The sequence below is a fragment of the Apostichopus japonicus genome, chromosome 4 (genome assembly GCF_037975245.1).
Source record: "Apostichopus japonicus isolate 1M-3 chromosome 4, ASM3797524v1, whole genome shotgun sequence".
NCBI classification, from domain to species: Eukaryota; Metazoa; Echinodermata; class Holothuroidea; order Aspidochirotida; family Stichopodidae; genus Apostichopus; species Apostichopus japonicus.
In genome coordinates, this window is record NC_092564.1 from 2,343,747 (window position 1) to 2,366,235 (window position 22,489).

General features: G+C 40.6%; 1 protein-coding gene and 2 long non-coding RNA genes across 9 annotated transcripts in view; 1 reads left to right on the forward strand and 2 right to left on the reverse strand.

Annotated features, from left to right (window-relative positions):
* Positions 1 to 356: 356 nt before the first annotated feature.
* LOC139966118 (transient receptor potential cation channel subfamily M member-like 2) overlaps positions 357 to 22,489 on the forward strand; it is a 69,228-nt gene continuing 47,095 nt past the window's right edge. For all 3 annotated transcript variants that reach the window (XM_071968830.1, XM_071968832.1, XM_071968831.1), the window contains exon 1: positions 357 to 687. In XM_071968830.1, the coding sequence (XP_071824931.1) occupies positions 673 to 687 (15 nt within the window). In that variant the 5' untranslated portion in view covers positions 357 to 672. The remainder of the gene's footprint in view (positions 688 to 22,489) is intronic.
* LOC139967125 (uncharacterized) lies at positions 7,440 to 9,794 on the reverse strand. Its single transcript, XR_011792899.1, has 3 exons — positions 9,601 to 9,794; positions 8,601 to 8,838; positions 7,440 to 7,883 (listed from the first exon to the last, which is right to left on the reverse strand). It is a non-coding gene; the product is annotated as an uncharacterized lncRNA (long non-coding RNA).
* On the reverse strand, positions 10,472 to 19,135 carry LOC139966113 (uncharacterized). 5 transcript variants are annotated; one of them, XR_011792473.1, is made up of 7 exons: positions 18,571 to 19,135; positions 17,256 to 17,490; positions 16,204 to 16,356; positions 15,262 to 15,329; positions 13,330 to 13,564; positions 12,278 to 12,430; positions 10,472 to 11,403 (listed from the first exon to the last, which is right to left on the reverse strand). It is a non-coding gene; the product is annotated as an uncharacterized lncRNA (long non-coding RNA). The 5 variants fall into 5 exon arrangements; XR_011792472.1 differs by lacking the exon at positions 18,571 to 19,135 and adding an exon at positions 18,376 to 18,554; XR_011792474.1 differs by lacking the exon at positions 18,571 to 19,135 and having other exon boundaries at positions 12,278 to 12,681; positions 17,256 to 18,355.

The following is a 22,489-nucleotide window of genomic DNA, read 5'->3' on the forward strand; positions in this document are numbered from 1 at the left end:
GCAGAATAACAAGGATCACTGCTGCAAAAAGGGTTGTTAAGAATTATCACAAGGCTCCTTAACTTGGTTCTATTAAAGCAGAAACGGAACAGAAGTACATACAACACTTCTAAGGTGGTGAGGAGGTGTGAAAAAATTGAGAATTTATGAAGACTGAAATTTAATGAAAGGGTCAGGGGGGAATGAATAAACATAGGAGCATAAAAGATTCCTGTGGCGCTTCATTAGATTACTGAGCATTTTCCTATATAGATAGCCTATTTTTTAAATTGGTTTCATTTTAAACACAAAGAGTTTCTTCTACCAAACATAGGAGTACAAAAGATTACTGTGATGCTTCATTGGATTACTGAGAAGTTCCTAGTTTGCTTCTTGTTTTTTTAAACACGAAGAGTCTCTTCTACCAAAAATAGGAGTATAAAAGTAGCATATATTTTTGTTATAATCTCAAAACAAGTGTCGTCGTCAACCGTCATTTGCTCTGTAATGCACAGTCAGTACGAAGACAGAACCACCCGTAACTAAGACTTAAATTCTACTTTTCAGGCTTGGTGGTTTTCATCGCATCATATCGTACGTGTGTGGAAGCTGTTAACCTGCTTGTCAAAGCCTGTTCTACGTGATGGATGTCCCGTCAGTTTTAGTTTGACTCAGAAGAGGAAGACTGGAACCATGGATCAAATTGAGGTAAAGTATAGCCACTTGTTGAAATAATCAGTTTGTGTTTATATGCAGTAGTACTTAGTGTACAGCTCTTCTGCAGTCATAGGACAACATATGTATATACTAGTAGAAATCAAGTTAGTTTTGGTAGTCCTTTGACGCAGATATTATACCACTATCAGTGGCGGCGGAACCGGTGGGGCTTGGGGGGGGGCTCAGCCCCCCAATAAAAAAGTTGAGGGGGCAAATGCATGATAAGCCCCCCCAATATTTACCAAGGCTCCGAAACGTGCATCTGCCCATTTTTCAATGCATACTTGTCGATCTGTCCGATGCACACGTATACTCTATAGGTGTAATAATTTTAGTAATTGCTAGGGGACCCTCGGCCCGTCCCCTGGCTATAGACCACATTGTCACCCCAACCGCGTCTTCACGCCCCGTGAAAAGTGAAAGCAGTGAGTGTGAGTACCGGTAAGCGTAACACAACTGCGTCTTAGGCCAATGACTTGCCTCATTTCAGCCAGTTCTCCAACATCCCCTTACTTAGTGGCGGAGCGTCCATATATACAGTCAGGGGCGGATGCCCCCCCCCCCCCCGACGGACTCAAATGGACTGCTGGCGCCCTTTTCAGCATTTCACTACTTTTTACTTATTCGCGATTTTTGACTATTTTATTGCGCTCTCATATACCTATTGACATTTGTCATATTCTGTTGGTGTAATTTTCCGACAAAATGGCGACGACACCTATTTATTCTCCGTTTATCTGCAAATTAGCAAGGCCCCGGAAAGGGTCATATCCTGCAATCTAGGGAGTATCTTTACTCAAAAATTTTCTGTACGCTCCGCGCCAACCTATGGTGGCGCTCCGCTTAGATAGTGTTGAAAGCGCCCCTACAGACCATTCTTGCCCTCCCTGACCAATACTCTAGCTCCGCCACTGCCCTTACTACACTCAAAAACATCTTTGCGAGTACACTACGAGTAATAGCTACTCTCTTAAAAAACCATCGAATATACAAATTACAATGTTTTTACAGACTTTTACGTGCAATCTGAGAAATTGCAGGCTTGAGACATATATTTTAGGGCTAGGTATTCGCAGCATAAAACACTCGGAAAGTGCCGTTTCCGGCCATCTGGGGGTTTGAAAAAACCCAAAATTTTCTTGTACGCTCCGCGCCAACCGATGGTGGCGCTCCACACATTAGCCCCCCCCCCAATAATTTTTCCGTTCCGCCGCGCCTGACCACTATCATGGTATTATCTAGGAATAAAGAGAAATAATTAACGTCGCGGGAACATAATCAGGCGCGTATCCAAGATTTTCAAACCCGGGGGGCGCGAATTACTATCTAAGCGGAGCGCCACAATCAGTTGGCGCGCAGCGTACAAGAAAATTTCTTATTTTGATACCCCCCAGATCACCGGAAACGGCACTTCTCGGGCTTGAAATGACCAACCAGATGTACACTTTTTGCCTGAGAACCAAGTATTTCCTAATAGTTTTTTTTTTCATTCATAACCTTTTTGAAGATTGTCAACCCGACACACGTCATGTTCGACCTGATCGCATCTCCTGTGGGTCTTTGCTTTTGTAGGTGATTCTACGTCGCGGCCCACAATACCCGTCAGACCCACTTTTCAAGGTTTTAAGCCCCATATTTGTTCAGAATTTGAAAATTCACATTTCTCGTGAATAAACTCACTTCAAAACATACCCATAATGTTGTACAAAATTTCATCTATGGACAACCAATATAGAAAAACTTCCTTCAACCCCTAACAGACTGGTCAAAATTGCACGAGTAGAGGGAAGTGTGATGCAGAATGTTGGTCAGAAATTTTCGAAAATTTAGACACAGTTAATTTATTGGTGTACAAATATTAAAACCTCTTATAACGGCTATTATAAAACTTGGTTGAAGGAAATGAAAAAATAGCAGATATTTCCGAAACCGAACACTACACACATAGGCGTAGGAGGCGCGGCGGCAGTGGCGGAGCTAGGGGTATTGGTCAGGAGGGCGAGAATGGTCTGTAGGGGCGCTTTCGACACTATCTAAGCGGAGCGCCGCCACTGGTTGGCGCGTAGCGTATAGAACATTTTTGAGTAAAGATACTCCCTAGATCGCCGGAAATGACCCTTTCCGGGCCTGGCTAATTTGCAGATAAACGAAGAATAAGGTGTCATCGCCAAATTACACCAACAAAATGTGACAAATGTCAATAAGTAGATGAGAGTGCAATAAAAAATTCAATAATCTAGAATAAGTAAAAAGTGGTAAAGAGCTGAAAAAGGCGCCAGCAGTCCATTTGAGTCCGTCAGGGGGGCATCCTCCCCATGACCGTATGGACGCTCCGCCACTGCGCGGCGGGGGTGCAGCCCCTAATTCGCCATTACTAATGTAAAAGAGAGTTTTGACATAATTGGACCTCCATGCTTTTTATACATCTACATGAGACATGTCGTTGTTTACATTAGCATCCCGCGGCATACTGCGCAATTTGAACGGAACGTACGGTACATGATGGCATGCGATGTAATAACCGATGCTTGCTTTATATGATATTGACATTAACACGTTGAGCGCGCGCGAAAATTTTTGGTTATTTTTTCAGGCAAGTCGGACAGTTTTGAGGCTTTCCATCCTGGAACGCCATTTTCATGCTCACTGATATGATGTGATATCTGATGTTTGCGTTACAAATTCAAACAGGCGCGTAGCGAGGAATTTGTCAAGGGAGGGGCGAAGCCTGTAGGCAAATTATCTAAGCGTAGCGCCACCATAGGTTGGCGAGAAGCGTACAAGAAAATTTTGGCCGAAAATGCCTCCCAGATCGCTGGAAATGGCACTACCCAGGACCACTTGTTAGCGCGAAGCGTACAAGCAAATTTTGGCCAAAAATGTCTCCCAGATCGCTGGAAATGACACTTCCCAGGCCTTGTAAGTTGCATCTAAGCACTTTCTATTTTGAAATTACTTAGCGATATCATTTAAAAAAATGCTGAATGGGGGGGGGGGCGGGCGGACGCCCCCATCCCAAAAATCGTCATGTTCCCCGACGACGCGGTCGAGTTCGAGACCAGCCACAGTTGGTTTCATAGCACAATTCTACACACGCGTTATGATAGACCATATATAGTATATATATAGATCATTAGTGAGAGAGGAAAATGGAAACGTCAAAATATGGAGTTGTCGGTGTAAGGGGTAGGGTGAGTCACACATTTACGAAATCATTGATCCGTCACTGGCTACCCTTCAGCGCTGTAATGATGTCACTGTTCCTCTTTTTCTTCCCGATGTTTTTCGCGTTTTTCTTTTACTCCCTCCTTTTCTACTTTTTCTCTCTTTCTTCATTTTCTTTTCCCTTCCTTCCTCTCCTCCTCCTCTTTTTCCCCCTCTTTTTTCCTTTTTTCTCTCCTCTTTTTCTTACCCGGGGGGCGCGCGCCCCCAACGCCCCCCTGGATACGCGCCTAATAGTTGTAGCGAAAACGTGGGCCTCAAGGTTGTCCAACTTCATTCCTTTGCCCAATTTCATTCCGTCCTGAGAAATTCATTCCCATTGTGTGAGAGGTGACCTGGCCAGTGACGGTGGGCGCTGTCCCACTTGTACCAATCACATTACAGTATAGGTTAATACCCACGAAAACATCATACCATTTGGAAATTATTTCTGACTAGCCCTGGCAACGGTAATTCGGTTAACACCACATTGTTGTGCTAACTGCTTTCATACCCCAGGTGGATAAGTTCCTTTAACTTTTCTGTCTCGATTTAGGTAGCCATAATATAATAATTGATGTGATAATCTTATAAGTTCAAGAAAGCACATACTAACTTTAGGAATGTTACATAGGCTACTATAAAAATGTGGTGTACGTACTTTATGGTACATCGCGCGTTATAGTTCAGTACGGTATCATGATATGGGTATATGCTTACTACATGGGGCATACATTCTAAAAGCTTTCAAATCGTGAATCTTGAAACCTCAATTCCCAGCACAAATCCTCCCCAAACAAAACCTATAAAAACACTCTGGTGAAATTTCACCAAGAAGGAATTAAATCTTAACCAGACTTCGGGTCAATATGCCACCTACACATTCCTGATTAAAATGACCAGGATATCCTGGTCAAATAAATTAACCAGCATCCTGGTCAATTGTTACCAGGAAATATCGTCAAAACTTCAACAAATTCCTGGTTAAATATTACCAGGATCCTGGTTAACTTTTACCAGTATATATGGTCATCATTTTAACAAATTCCTGGTTGAATGTTGCCAGGAACCTGGTTAACTTCTACCAGAAATATTGTCATCATTCAACCAATTCCTGGTTAAATATTACCAGGATCCTGGTTAACCTTTACATGTGAATATTGTCATATTTTACCCAATTCCTGGTTAAATATTACCAGGATCCTGGTTAACTTTTACCAGGAAATATTGTCATTATTAACCCAATTCTTGGTTAAATGTTACCAGGTCCTGGTTAACCTTTACCAGGAAATATCGTCATAATTTACCCAATTCCTGATTGAATATTACTAGCATCCTGGTGAACTTTCACCAGGATTCTTGGTTCAATTCTGGGCAAAAGTAAGCAAATAATTTTCAAGTGATATTACGCTCCCAGCCTAAATAATGAGGGGGTTAAATAATGACTGGCATGATAACATACACACCTTCAATAAAGAAGCTCTGCATTTGTTTTCAGACTTGACAAATATTTGGTATGGATTATACCACACATAAACAAGCAACCGGCTTCGAGCCAGTGAACATATATTCCTCTGTTGTGTTATACCAAGTCCTCTTTAAAAATGGAGCAAGTTTCCTTCATGGTCAGTATATGAAAAAGGGGGGGACAATCCCGTCAGACTACTAGAAAAGTGATAGTTGAATTAAGTCTCACATTATCTCCAATTTAACTTAAAATAAAAATTTTAATAAATATACAGAGACAATTTTTACTATTTATTTTCAACCAACATGAAAAAGTGTTCGAGAAAAAAAATTGTGATGGCTTTCCTTTTTCTGAATTTGCAAACGAACTAATTCCACAAATCTTAGCTAGCTTCACACTATACCACTTTGCAAGATACCTGTATTCTCTGCTAATGAGAATACAATATCTATTACATATGACTTGCACCTGATTGAATAATACTGATGTCGTAAACAGCCATTTCGATTAGACTACTTAGCGGATTTGGGAAAATTAAATGTGTTGTATCAGGTCATGCTCAATGTACAAGTGCTTTAAGTAAAATGGTATGAATTATGCAAACAATATTAATGAAACATGCAGTATTGGCACTAATGCCAATATTGTTTTGGATTTTTGTTTGTTTTTAAAAATGGTATAAAATTCTGACCTCTGTTTGCAAAAATTATTTGGGAATTTTACCTTTGAACTTCTCAGCTCAGATAAAAATCAGTTAAAAATCTAAAGCCAAAGTGCACAACTATAGGGCATCTATGTAAGAACATCTCTCTAACCTATATGGTTTTCTGAGGAGTTGGATTTACAAACTTTGTCACTAAATTACATTGGACCACGCCCCTTCATGAATATTTAGGAATGCATTACACATACTGCCTATCCATATAACCTTATATGAAGTTCCGACTTGTTACGGAAAATACTAATGTTTTAAGAACTTGACCTCTCAGCTCATTAATATGCATGAGATAGAAAAATCTATCTGCACAACTACATACCATTGGTTATCTAGGTATGCAAGTACCACATCCCTCCAAACTATGATCTCGGAGGAGTTGCGTTTACACACTTTTCAACTCCACAAAATCATATTAGGCCATATGCCCGCATGAATATTTAATATATTTATGACTGGATACATTAATATGTACATATCATCTAGCAGTATAACAATGCCCCTTAGCCAAATAGCTATTCAGGACCTCTGCATACAACCCATGAAATGTGTTATGCGGGTCTATGTATCTATATCTGGCTTGAAACAATTAGACTGCCTGTTATTGTATTTGCTACAAATTACTTTTGAGGCAAATTAATAAGGAAGATCTAATAACTTCTAATAACAAGGGTACTGAATGTCAAAAACATAAAATAATTTGAAGCAAAAGAGGGCTGTTCAAGGCCTCGCCCATCAGCCACCACAAAAACTTGATGAATGGCCATGAGATCTCCAGTATCCATTATGAAGGGTCAGTGGCGTAGGAACGTACTTTTGAGTGGGGGGGCTGAAGACTGGTGGCCGGCCTGGGGGAGGGGTCTAAGGGGAGGGGTGTCCCCCTCCCCTTTGGAATTTTTTGCATTTCCAGGTGGCCTCAGATGCAATTTGGTGCAATATAGCACACTTCAACACCCACTCCATTTTGTTAACTTAATTTTGTATTTTCAACTGGCCTTAGATGGAATTTAGTGCTCCAAATGAGATTTTTTTTCTCATTTGGAAATGAAAAAGGGGTTTTCTGACTTGCGAAGTGGGGGGGGGGGCGGAATGATACTTCCGCCCCTCCACATTTTTCACTGGGGGGCTGGCGCCCCCCCCAGCCCCCCGGTTCCTACGCCCTTGTGAAGGGTTGTCTGTTTTCAACTCCTACTAAGTATTTTGGCATGTTAGTACCAATCTGAAATATGATTAAAAATATATACATCAATATTAAAATATATAGCATATATATAATAGTAGGAAAACAATAAAACCTTCAAATGCCTTCAAATCCAACAAAATATAATATTTATACAGTATATTTGTAATTGTATATTTATGAAGTCTTAGCTCTCTAGAGAGGAATACTTGTCAATGGAACTTTTGTTTAAATATAATGTTATCATTTAGTTAGTTACAATGGAAACCAGATGTAAGTAAAACTTTAATGTAAGACTTTAGCAACTTCCCTAAATGCTGGTAGCGACCTGTTAATTAACACTGCTCTGCAGCTGTGCCAAAACATCCTGTGAACAGACGATTCACAGAGTCGACTGCTCCCCACTACAATGAAACAAAATTAGAAATTGGGAGGCCATCAACCACTTCAGCAAAGCTTTTGAAATCTGCTTCGGTGTTGTTTTATGGCATCCTCATTGTTCGGATGAACATAGGAGCTTGCAAGTGGTGGTGGCTCTTCTCTGACAGGAACAGGACACTCCTCTCCCACAGTTCAACTTCTGCAGAAGTTGTGAAAGCAGTCAAAAAGTTCCCATACGTAATCTGTAGAATAGTAAAGATATGAAGAGTAATATAATTATAGTTCATAAAAACATACCATTTAGATAGAGGCACTCCAATCACTCCATTTCGGTCAATAGTCATGGCACAATGCAGAGTTGTCAGTCAAGTCTTTGGATGCCCAACTAATGCGAGAGCTGATACACCTCGATTGGTATGGATACATGGGTCAGGTTTTACCTGACAACTTGTGACTGAACAATTCCAATATATTTTTTTACTGATTACAACAAAAACCCTACACCTGTTTGTGCACCTAATATTATGGATTATGTAATCTTCAGCAGGATGTGTGGTCATTGTCTCAGTAGCTTAACCAATGTTTATGTAGTAAAGTAAACATGTGGACAGAGTAACATATTGTCCCATTCCCTTGTAATCCATGGTACAAAAGTGTATAAGATGCAACTTTCACCATTTGTATTCAGTAGCAGATATCCAGCCAAGTGACGATATAATATACTCTGTTAAATCCAACTTGAACTACTTGTTTGTGCCTTATTTCCTGCTCACATACCGCTGTGACAACTCTACCAGGTACAGTATGTATACGCTAATTGAAGTAAAGACTGATGGCCTCACCACCTATTCCAGACTGCCCCACAGTGTTGGTGTCAAAATTAATAATGATCCTCTTTCCAGAAAGTGATAGCACCAATTGATTTTCCAGACTAATCTACTATCAATCTTGAAAATTACCTTGAAGCGTCATCTTTGTCATGTTCAGATGAGTGAACTGATGGAGTGTAGCCCGAACTACCTGGCGGTTTTTCGGTGTATCCCGATGAGGATGCCACAGCAGCAGACGGACCATCATCGCCACTGTGAGATGGCCCTGGTTGCTTTGATGGTGTTCTTGTCTCTGTTGGTCCAGTCAGCAACTTCAATGGTGGTAGGGAGACCAGTGAACACTGGACTTCTACATGTGTTACATTCACTGAAAATTAGAATAAACGCTTATTACACCACACACATACAGTAGGCTGCTCTTGGACAGGGGTCAGCTGCCTAGATGGTTCACTTATATTTTCTCAAGGAGAGCATATCCTCCTACTTTATGTGGCTGCAAAAATATTAGCCACTCACACCATGAGCATTGCAAATGACTTCAGCTTGGTTTCATATATAGTACAACTACACAATGTTATCTCCGTTCTCTCAGTAACTATAGATGTAGCCTATATATTTTCCTGTGAAGCCATCAAGTAAAGCCTCCTCAACCACTCTCGTCAGGCAAGCGGATATGGATAAAATACAATGTATGTTATCCCCTAGTCTGCCTGCCCGATGTGCAGTTTTAATTGCTATATATTTTGCTTTCAACGAGTACTGTTGCTCAAATTTTGGCCCCATACTCACTTCTGCTATAGAATACTCAATACATGCATGAAAGTTTTCCATTCTTCCTTGTATTACCCTAGCTTACACTTCTCCACCACATTTCCTCCCCCACCCCCCCCCCCATCCATCACTCTATTTATGCCTATTGATGGGGACCTTTCGGGCGTCATACTGCTGCCTCCCTTTTGTCCGGTAGCTTGCCCCCCATATACATGCCTCGATGTTTCACTGGTGGAGATTCCTTGTATCCCGTTCAAAACTGACTACTTAAATCTTTAATGCCTGTCACCACCCTCCCTCCCCAATTTTCCAACTGTTTTTCGATAATTACAAGCACATGTATATAAGATCATGCTACCTTTAGATGGATGTACATTCTGCAGAATCCTGCCTTTGTATTTTCACTGCAGTTGGTTGGGGAACAGCTTCTAGTTTAATCTAAGTAGTGAAAATTGGGAAAGAAAATAACAAGGAAGTTATAAAAGTTCATTTAAGAAAGCAGTTTGATTTGGTTGAAAGCACCTGTCACAAGTGTGTTCTCTTGTAACAAAAATTGCAGCCGTACCACCAAAAATGGCAAAATGTAAGGATGTCATTTACTGTGCAACATATGAGCTATGACTCTTAGTATGAAGACAGGTGGGAGCACATTATTAGGCAAAATAACATGTAAACATCTGATGCTTGTTATTCGGGATTTTCATGATGTACCACTGATCAAATGCTTTAGTTAGCCCTAGCCTACGCCTAACTTTATCGTCGCCATACCTAATTTAGGGCCTAACTAACTGAATGAAATTATAAGAATTAGCCTACTGTAATTAAGTTAGTAATAATACTAAGTTAGTCCTTGTAGTAGGCCTAGGCCAGAATATACACTTACTCTTTTCCGATCCAGCTTCGCAACTACTGGTCTACTTGTTTCTATATCTCCTCGAGATTTGAAGATACTTTCTCCAAATACGGCATTGTCTAGTAGACGGCGAGCTGTTGGTGGTCCAAGTTGCGCGGATAGGCGATAGGAAACAAAACTTTAACTAGTATAGTGCGCACTGCACTCATAAGATTCGCTCGAAGGTCCAAGCTTATCTTTACTTATGCAGCTAGGCTGGCTGAGTGCACTGGTACTAAGCTATCGCTGTATACAGTGTTTGACGAACACGAAACTTTCTTGTACTGTTGTGCACCCATTCTCATATATTTTGTTAACTGTCCGTGACGTATTGTTTACGGTAGCATACGCCCATTAAAAGCCCCATTGACTTACACACTAAATCACAAAAGTAATGTCTTCTCTAAGCCTAGATAGAAGTTTTCACTTGCTAAACGCTACCCATCACTGGATAGCTGACAAGTTGGCCTTTCATGGCACCATCAATTTTCCGTACCATGACCATGTAGATTTTTTGCTACGAGAGCCGGAACTTTTCGTCACTTGTAAACAAACCTCTCCACTCAGTGGTAAACAAATTTCCTACGCTGCTCCTTGGAGGCCTAAAGGGGTCTAAAATTGCCTCAATTGACCCAATTTTTTAACCACATGTGCTTCCATTCATGTTCTTTAACATCAAAGCCACAAAAAAGCACATCCTAATTGATAACATAGCAAAAAAGTTGTTCTCCTGTTCCTAATTGGCACTTTTCCTGAAGGAGAACATTTGCCGCGGATTGATATACAGGCTAATAGGAGTATGCCACCTTAAGTAAAAGTTGAAATTTTTAAACTCTACTTTAAACCTCTTTTAATGACAGTTTGAGTAGTCTGGAAAACCAGAAAATACATAACTTTGACAATTTGTGTTTATATCTGTCTATTTGGTGTCTCTTCATATTGTGCCTCATACAAATTGTGTAGGCCAAATGCACAGTGAAATACTGAATATTAAAGAAGCAAGTCTCCACTGGTTAGCATGTTCCCTGGTCTTATAAAAAGCCATCCATAAGCATGAATGTTGTGTACTGCATGTCTAAGGTGCTCTATGGTCTATAGAAAGTGTTTTAAGCACAGTAACTCAGTTTGGTGCTACTTAACCCGTCAGGCGGGAGAAATGTTCCTGTGTGACAGGAAACTTGACAAAACTTTGCTTTCCAACCTCTCTTCTTCCCTCTGAAACCTTCATCAATCCCAGCATCCAGTAAGCTTTAGAACTTAGCTGTGGCCCTGAGATGAAAGAGAAAAATGTACTTGTTACTTTGGCACTATTTTTAAAAGGAATTTTAGCAGATTTTGGGGCCAAAAAAGCTCAGTAAAACAGTGTGCTGTGCACAGATCTGAAGTGAGGGCGCTGTTCAAACAACGTTCCAAATACGTTGTAGTCGATCATATTGACTAGTTTCTCAGTGTAAATCTTGTTTGATACCAGTCTATGCACAGCTATTCAACTGCTTAGACTTTCAATAATTGCTAACAAACAAAACTATTGAATTAGCCACTGGAAACTATTTATTTTTAAAGGATAACATAGGAATACTACTTAAAAGAATGGGTAGAAGGAAAGGCATGTATCGTAGGCGTGCAACAACCTTTAGATCAGGTCACAGGTTCGGTTTTACAGCTTGTACAGCTGATGAAACTGATGCCAATTGCACTGGTAATATGCCTAGCCCTTCTAATACAGATGTGGCAACTATATCCTCTTGCAAACCTGCATATAAAAGGCTCAGCAAGGAAGAGTATGAGAGGGTAGTTAACTCTCCTGTCAAGGGACCTGAGATATTTTCATCTCAGTCCCAACAAACAATGTTACTCAGGCCTACTAAGCACCATGTTGGCAAGCTTGATAACATGGCTCATGCAAGTGTAGCAGAATCTACAGGCAACAGGGTAGTGAATTTGCAAGTCATAGTAAGAGCTTATCATAGTGCTATGATGGCTCACAGGGAGGCAAGCAATGGATGTGCAGGGCTCCTCATATCTGTTTCTGATATGGAGGAATTTGTGGGACTTGGCTCAAAGGTTGTGTTTGGATGTACTCTCTGTAACTACAGAAGTGAGCTCTTGCCCCTCTATAAAGTTTTAAACCAAAGTAACAAACCTGGCAGGAATCCCTCAGAGTTAAACATTGCATTGCAGTTAGGCTTGCATCAGACTTCCATCAGTTCAACAGCAGCTCGTAGATTGCTCAGCAGCATCTCTCTTCCCAGTCCTGCTGTCAGTACACTGCAAAAGTCAGCCAACCAGTTTGGACCTGTAATGAAAGAAATTAATGAAAATGATATGGCTGAAAAGAGGGGTATAATAAAGGAGACACTGCAACTGCGTGGCCTCTCAAGAGATTCTCCCATTTTTGCAGAATATGATCGGCAGTATAATAACCCTCTGCGTAATTCAAGAAGTAAGACTCCATTTGCTCCTGCAAGCCAATGCAGAGATGTCATTGTAGAGAATGTCACCATGGACAAGTTTGTTATTGGTTACCATCACAGTAACAAGTTGTGCCTAATGGGAGAAATGAAAAGAAGAAGGGGTCACAAGGTACAATGTCCAGGCCATAAGGGCTGTTCTGCAAATTTAAGGCAAGATGCCAATATTGGAGATGAACAGAATGGTGGAAAGATTTGTGCTTCAAAATTACTAGCAGGTAAAAACCCAGTAAAGGTCAAGTTCCTCACAACTGATGCTGATGGCAAGGCATGTAAAGGGTTTAATAGTATCATGTCTGAGGCTATTCAGTCTGATACACTAGAACCTTTTAGACCAGGTGCATCTAAACAGATCTCTGCGCAGAGCACTCACTGGAGCAGAATTCTCCTCTGACATGTTTCCTGCAAAGACTGTGACGAAGAAGCGGTTGATACTAAAGCGATTTGCTGAGGACTTGACCTACCGTGTACAGGCAGAGGTGACTGCTTGCAGGAAAGTGCACAAATATGACCACTGCAAAGTTGCAAAAGCTTTGTCAACATGTATGGACTGCCTTACTAAGTGCTACAGTGGAGATCATTCAGATTGCCCAAAGCAGTCATTTGTATGTAAGAGGGGCAGATGCTACAAATTTCCATTTATGCCAAATGCTGCAAAGGGTTCTCTGATAATATCAAACAGTGACAATGCAAAACTTATCGAATTACTTAAAACACGCCGTACCTGCTACAAACGATTATGGTCCACTCGTTTTGAGACTTCCACTCAAAAAGCAGAAGCAGTCAATAACGCTTTCAAGGTGACTAATCCAAAACATAGCACCACATTTGCACGTAACAGTCAGTACAGGGACCACAGTGCCATACACATCACCAATAATGGGCCTGGTGAGTCCATAGCCAGTAAGATGGAAGCTGCTGGGTTAAAGTTAAGCACAAATAGTCCATGTATCCAGACTCTGAAACAGATGCAGAGAAAACAAGAATATGATAAATTACGCAAGAGAGGCAGAACCTACCGAAGGAGGAGAGCACAACTAAGAGAGAGAAAGTACAAGATACATGGCAGAATCAAATACATAAACCAGCACAGTTGTTATAAAAGAGATCAACTGATACATGACCACAGTTACTCTAAGGGGGGATGTGACACTGATGATGATGACAATAATTATCAGTGATGCAAGTTATCATCAAAGCAAGTGGTAATCCAAAACAGTATCACTCACTCACTCACTCACTCATTCACTCAGGGAACCCTAAGCAATCAGGGTAATGACCATGACCCTGGCAAGCACCATCAAACTTGCAGGACCTTCTGCTGTTGTTGATACTGCGGGATTCTGCAGAGAGGTGTGACACCTCCACACATAGGCTATTGTGGCAAATGTGGGAGATGTCAAATGATCTGCTACTAGGACTAGTTATAACAAGTTTTCTCTGCAAAATATTCTGAAGAGCATATGCCAGAATGTGGACTCTGATGGCTCTTCTCTTAGCTGCCAGGGGTAGCATTGTGCGGATAATGCCATATGCTGGGGCCCCTGGCTTACTGGTGGTGTAGGCACCTGTCCACATTCTGCATCCCCTTGTGCCACTTGCTGTATGTTTGGCCATCTTTTCAGTAATGCCATCAGCCCATGCCATCCAATCTTGGTCTGACATTGTAGAGAAGTTTGGAGATTGCCAGTACTGTATACAGGGCCTATGTTTAATCTCAATGCAGCCTAGGCACAGTGCAGCTGATTCTTAAGCCACATGGAAGACTAGTGTATATGCTGTTCAAGTTCTGAATGGCACTTTTGCTCTGCTTGTTACACTGTTTAAAAGTATAGGCTACTCACCGTATGTACAACTTCAGTCCGTCAGGTTTTTGTTGTTCTCTATAGCCTAACATCGAAATTAGTGGCTCCTTATACCAGCCTTTACTTTAACTACTATACACATCTCAGTAGCAGACAGCTCAAAACAACATACACAGGTGGTACAGTGGCCTATACAAGCCTTGCAGATGTTCTTAAAGTCTAACCATTACTCACCAGTGCATTTTGGAGCACATTGATGTACCAATTTATTATTTCCTCGGCAATCTCATGCCATTTTTCGATATTTTGATGACATTTCGCAAAATTGGACCCCGAAATCGCCCAAGCGTAAAATTTTTAGACGTTTTGTCATATTTCATCGTTACACATCATACCCGACCCCTTCAGCTATAAATAACGCTCATAGAGTCTAAAACGGCAATTTTCACATTTTTGCTTAAGTAAAAGTTGAAATTTTTAAACTCTACTTTAAACCTCTTTTAATGACAGTTTGAGTAGTCTGGAAAACCAGAAAATACATAACTTTGACAATTTGTGTTTATATCTGTCTATTTGGTGTCTCTTCATATTGTGCCTCATACAAATTGTGTAGGCCAAATGCACAGTGAAATACTGAATATTAAAGAAGCAAGTCTCCACTGGTTAGCATGTTCCCTGGTCTTATAAAAAGCCATCCATAAGCATGAATGTTGTGTACTGCATGTCTAAGGTGCTCTATGGTCTATAGAAAGTGTTTTAAGCACAGTAACTCAGTTTGGTGCTACTTAACCCGTCAGGCGGGAGAAATGTTCCTGTGTGACAGGAAACTTGACAAAACTTTGCTTTCCAACCTCTCTTCTTCCCTCTGAAACCTTCATCAATCCCAGCATCCAGTAAACTTTAGAACATAGCTGTGGCCCTGAGATGAAAGAGAAAAATGTACTTGTTACTTTGGCACTATTTTTAAAAGGAATTTTAGCAGATTTTGGGGCCAAAAAAGCTCAGTAAAACAGTGTGCTGTGCACAGATCTGAAGTGAGGGCGCTGTTCAAACAACGTTCCAAATACGTTGTAGTCGATCATATTGACTAGTTTCTCAGTGTAAATCTTGTTTGATACCAGTCTATGCACAGCTATTCAACTGCTTAGACTTTCAATAATTGCTAACAAACAAAACTATTGAATTAGCCACTGGAAACTATTTATTTTTAAAGGATAACATAGGAATACTACTTAAAAGAATGGGTAGAAGGAAAGGCATGTATCGTAGGCGTGCAACAACCTTTAGATCAGGTCACAGGTTCGGTTTTACAGCTTGTACAGCTGATGAAACTGATGCCAATTGCACTGGTAATATGCCTAGCCCTTCTAATACAGATGTGGCAACTATATCCTCTTGCAAACCTGCATATAAAAGGCTCAGCAAGGAAGAGTATGAGAGGGTAGTTAACTCTCCTGTCAAGGGACCTGAGATATTTTCATCTCAGTCCCAACAAACAATGTTACTCAGGCCTACTAAGCACCATGTTGGCAAGCTTGATAACATGGCTCATGCAAGTGTAGCAGAATCTACAGGCAACAGGGTAGTGAATTTGCAAGTCATAGTAAGAGCTTATCATAGTGCTATGATGGCTCACAGGGAGGCAAGCAATGGATGTGCAGGGCTCCTCATATCTGTTTCTGATATGGAGGAATTTGTGGGACTTGGCTCAAAGGTTGTGTTTGGATGTACTCTCTGTAACTACAGAAGTGAGCTCTTGCCCCTCTATAAAGTTTTAAACCAAAGTAACAAACCTGGCAGGAATCCCTCAGAGTTAAACATTGCATTGCAGTTAGGCTTGCATCAGACTTCCATCAGTTCAACAGCAGCTCGTAGATTGCTCAGCAGCATCTCTCTTCCCAGTCCTGCTGTCAGTACACTGCAAAAGTCAGCCAACCAGTTTGGACCTGTAATGAAAGAAATTAATGAAAATGATATGGCTGAAAAGAGGGGTATAATAAAGGAGACACTGCAACTGCGTGGCCTCTCAAGAGATTCTCCCATTTTTGCAGAATATGATCGGCAGTATAATAACCCTCTGCGTAATTCAAGAAGTAAGACTCCATTTGCTCCTGCAAGCCAATGCAGAGATGTCATTGTAGAGAATGTCACCATGGACAAGTTTGTTATTGGTTACCATCACAGTAACAAGTTGTGCCTAATGGGAGAAATGAAAAGAAGAAGGGGTCACAAGGTACAATGTCCAGGCCATAAGGGCTGTTCTGCAAATTTAAGGCAAGATGCCAATATTGGAGATGAACAGAATGGTGGAAAGATTTGTGCTTCAAAATTACTAGCAGGTAAAAACCCAGTAAAGGTCAAGTTCCTCACAACTGATGCTGATGGCAAGGCATGTAAAGGGTTTAATAGTATCATGTCTGAGGCTATTCAGTCTGATACACTAGAACCTTTTAGACCAGGTGCATCTAAACAGATCTCTGCGCAGAGCACTCACTGGAGCAGAATTCTCCTCTGACATGTTTCCTGCAAAGACTGTGACGAAGAAGCGGTTGATACTAAAGCGATTTGCTGAGGACTTGACCTACCGTGTACAGGCAGAGGTGACTGCTTGCAGGAAAGTGCACAAATATGACCACTGCAAAGTTGCAAAAGCTTTGTCAACATGTATGGACTGCCTTACTAAGTGCTACAGTGGAGATCATTCAGATTGCCCAAAGCAGTCATTTGTATGTAAGAGGGGCAGATGCTACAAATTTCCATTTATGCCAAATGCTGCAAAGGGTTCTCTGATAATATCAAACAGTGACAATGCAAAACTTATCGAATTACTTAAAACACGCCGTACCTGCTACAAACGATTATGGTCCACTCGTTTTGAGACTTCCACTCAAAAAGCAGAAGCAGTCAATAACGCTTTCAAGGTGACTAATCCAAAACATAGCACCACATTTGCACGTAACAGTCAGTACAGGGACCACAGTGCCATACACATCACCAATAATGGGCCTGGTGAGTCCATAGCCAGTAAGATGGAAGCTGCTGGGTTAAAGTTAAGCACAAATAGTCCATGTATCCAGACTCTGAAACAGATGCAGAGAAAACAAGAATATGATAAATTACGCAAGAGAGGCAGAACCTACCGAAGGAGGAGAGCACAACTAAGAGAGAGAAAGTACAAGATACATGGCAGAATCAAATACATAAACCAGCACAGTTGTTATAAAAGAGATCAACTGATACATGACCACAGTTACTCTAAGGGGGGATGTGACACTGATGATGATGACAATAATTATCAGTGATGCAAGTTATCATCAAAGCAAGTGGTAATCCAAAACAGTATCACTCACTCACTCACTCACTCATTCACTCAGGGAACCCTAAGCAATCAGGGTAATGACCATGACCCTGGCAAGCACCATCAAACTTGCAGGACCTTCTGCTGTTGTTGATACTGCGGGATTCTGCAGAGAGGTGTGACACCTCCACACATAGGCTATTGTGGCAAATGTGGGAGATGTCAAATGATCTGCTACTAGGACTAGTTATAACAAGTTTTCTCTGCAAAATATTCTGAAGAGCATATGCCAGAATGTGGACTCTGATGGCTCTTCTCTTAGCTGCCAGGGGTAGCATTGTGCGGATAATGCCATATGCTGGGGCCCCTGGCTTACTGGTGGTGTAGGCACCTGTCCACATTCTGCATCCCCTTGTGCCACTTGCTGTATGTTTGGCCATCTTTTCAGTAATGCCATCAGCCCATGCCATCCAATCTTGGTCTGACATTGTAGAGAAGTTTGGAGATTGCCAGTACTGTATACAGGGCCTATGTTTAATCTCAATGCAGCCTAGGCACAGTGCAGCTGATTCTTAAGCCACATGGAAGACTAGTGTATATGCTGTTCAAGTTCTGAATGGCACTTTTGCTCTGCTTGTTACACTGTTTAAAAGTATAGGCTACTCACCGTATGTACAACTTCAGTCCGTCAGGTTTTTGTTGTTCTCTATAGCCTAACATCGAAATTAGTGGCTCCTTATACCAGCCTTTACTTTAACTACTATACACATCTCAGTAGCAGACAGCTCAAAACAACATACACAGGTGGTACAGTGGCCTATACAAGCCTTGCAGATGTTCTTAAAGTCTAACCATTACTCACCAGTGCATTTTGGAGCACATTGATGTACCAATTTATTATTTCCTCGGCAATCTCATGCCATTTTTCGATATTTTGATGACATTTCGCAAAATTGGACCCCGAAATCGCCCAAGCGTAAAATTTTTAGACGTTTTGTCATATTTCATCGTTACACATCATACCCGACCCCTTCAGCTATAAATAACGCTCATAGAGTCTAAAACGGCAATTTTCACATTTTTGCTTAAGGTAGCATACGCCCATTAAAAGCCCCATTGACTTACACACTAAATCACAAAAGTAATGTCTTCTCTAAGCCTAGATAGAAGTTTTCACTTGCTAAACGCTACCCATCACTGGATAGCTGACAAGTTGGCCTTTCATGGCACCATCAATTTTCCGTACCATGACCATGTAGATTTTTTGCTACGAGAGCCGGAACTTTTCGTCACTTGTAAACAAACCTCTCCACTCAGTGGTAAACAAATTTCCTACGCTGCTCCTTGGAGGCCTAAAGGGGTCTAAAATTGCCTCAATTGACCCAATTTTTTAACCACATGTGCTTCCATTCATGTTCTTTAACATCAAATTTAAGCCACAAAAAAGCACATCCTAATTGATAACATAGCAAAAAAGTTGTTCTCCTGTTCCTAATTGGCACTTTTCCTGAAGGAGAACATTTGCCGCGGATTGATATACAGGCTAATAGGAGTATGCCAACTTAAGTCTCTTATCTCGGTTAGCATATTAGGCCTATTTAGTTTTGGCAACATTGGCAGTTCCCCCGTGACGTCATTATCTAACGGAATGAGCTTGGTTATTAACTTAATTAAAACAGCAAAGAAACAATCGTGGAGCTCCAAATTTGGAGGATAGGGTTTTGATATGTAGTTTCTCAATTTGTGCAAGTTTGAAGGGAATCTGTTACGTGTCACTTGGCCTTTAAAAGTCACAAAATTGCCCTCAAAAAACAGGAGGAATGGGAACACAATATAATTTACTTGAAATAGCAATAACATTAAACAAGTTGGCTACTGTATATTAATGATAAGATATATTTCTGTAACACAACAATTTTCTCATTTAAAAATAATGCAGCATTCCCCGGTACAATGTAGATCCGGTATTAGGCGAATGGGAGGGGAGTTCAATCAAAAAATTATAAAATTTTAGACAATATGCCTATTGCCTACCATGTGGTATGGTGCAATTTTATACAATGACTATTAGTGTACGTGGAAATTCATGCTATCTGTAAATCTGTCCCATAGTTCTCAGTACGAGTACGGTGTAGCCATGTCATTACAAAAATCTTGGGAAAATTGAGGGAATCCTCCCACTCCCACTCCCAATATCATCACTGTAACCATGTACTGTGAAGCTGTACAGTATAAAAGTATAAACATTTTTTTACAGTTAGGTTTGTTAATATGGGGGGGGGGGGCGGGGTAAAGGCTCCCTGTCAGGGCGGTCTATCCCCTTCCCCTCAGAGGGAAATTATGATTTCGTCGGGGAGCGATGAAGCAACAAAATATTGCTTATATCTTAATATCATAATGGTCATTTTATGATAAAGAATAAAAGATAAATGTGACTTTGATTTCCTGGTCAATAATCCGGTGGGAGAATTAGTCCTGACTTCTCTCTATACACAAAACAATACAAACTATGCAGTATGCAGTATATTGTATACAGGGTCCAGGTTAACGTAATATTTTTGTATAGCAGAAATGCTATGCAAATTTCATTTGGCATAGCAGTTTTGAATATTGTATAGCATTTTTTTTATTCAAGTTGCATTGAATTTATGAGTTTAATACTTCAATTACAAATGTTGGTGCTAAGGATAGAATCATGGTTCCATTTTCTTGCTGTGGTGGATTTCAAGGTTAACTTGTTTATGTTTTTTAGGCATTCCATGCTTCCTGTACTCAACTTTCTGACCTCTGTTATGTAAATTCGTTATATTAATGTTTGTACGTATGTACTCTACTGTATACTAGTAAATTTACCGCACCGATCATCCCAATACACTTCCCTCTCTACCATTTTCAGGTAGTAACACACAGTTCAAACTACCAACCCAACCCCTTGCATGTAGCGTCATTTATGAGTGCCCCCTGATTACCATTTAATCTATATACTAACATTTTTGGCATCAACTTCGAACCAGTCTAAAAAAAAAATCATATTAATTCATGTCCTTACCACAACTGAAATTCACAGCACCATTTTTATCGGTACAGTTATTATTAAATACCTATATCCTATTATATGATATGTCTGGGTCGTTTGAGAATTCCCACAGCGTGCCATGAAAAGTTACTATAATTTCTGCTTTCGAATGGCCTCGAAATTTATCTTCATTCTTAACTAAAATGTAAATTTAATTATTAATTCCTTACAACATGACATTATTTTGTATAAATGTTTACTATTTTTCTGTGTATGAATGAGTTAATATATTACGAAATTATCAGAAATATCCAAGTACATTAGGCCTACTATCCTAACTACACACAAGTTCAATTAGAACACAGGCCTAGCCAAGTTAAATTAGCTTCAAATGGGCTTAGCTACTTCAGAGATCGCAAATTTTCTGGAACTACTCTAAAACAAAACTAGATTGACAAAGAAAAGTTAAAACCCACAAAATTTAAGCCAAGACAATCGTTGTTGTTTTACATGAAAACGTAATTTGTATTGGTGTTTCTAAGTAATTGGATATATTATTGGCAATATTCTTAAGCCGGTTTTTAACTTTATAGCCTATAGGCCTACCCTACATAGGAGAAGCTAGCGCTAACACTACTGGGATGAATATGTACTACTGGGATGAATATATGTACTACTGGGACGAATATGTACTACAGATAGTCCCCTTTGCTTTATCATTATGCACACGTTACTGTATAGCTGATGCCGCAAATTAAGGACATTCTACTAGACACTCCACTGCTTCGTGTGTAACATTAGAATGAACAAAATATCGATTATGAAATTGCAAACTACTGCTGGTTCAATACTAGCATTAGATTGCGCGGTGAAGTGAGTGTGCTGTTTGTAAAAATGTACGTAACTATCACTATCCTGGTTTTTCCTTTTTTTAAATGTTATACTTAGCTAATGATAGCTAGAGTAATTGCGGGAATTCCTGTCTTCAGGAGTGTATATTTTGATGTGCGATTTCCACGATCGCGCTGCTTCAATAAGTCCAACACTGAATTATGGAATTTTTTCCGAGCAAAACGGAACAAATACATGACATTCAGCATCAGTGTTTCCGCTAAGCCGCTATGACGCGATTTTGACGCAATGGCTTGCCGATTTGACGCACTGGCGTTCAGAGAGAGAGAAAAAAAAAGAGGGTTTCATTTTCTCCTGAATTTTATCAGGTGCGTATCCAGGGGGGCGTTGGGGGCGCGCGCCCCCCGGGTTAGAAAAAGAGGAGAGGAAAAAAAGAGAAGAAAGAAAGGAAAAAACAGGGGGAAAAGAGGAGGAAGGAAAGGAAAAGAAAAAGAAGAAGGAGAGAAAAAAGAGGAGGGAGTAGAATAAATATGCCAAGACACCGGGAAGAGAAAGACGAACAGTGACATCATTACAGCGCTGATCCATATTATATACACAGGGTAGCCAGTGACGGATCGAGGATGTCGGAAGGGGCGGGCGCATCACCCTACCCCTTTCACCGACAACTCCATTTTTGACGTTTCCATTTTCCCTCTCTCACTAATGTATCTATATATATATATATATATGGTCTACCATACTGCGCGTGTGTGTGTATGGACGCCTTAAACCATTGTGCTATGAAACCAACTGTGGCTGGTCGGAGTCGTCGGAGAACATGACGCATTTCGGGAAGGGGGCGACCGCCCCCGAGCATATTTTTTTTTAATGATATCGCTAGTAAATTCAAAATAGAAAATGCTTAGATGCA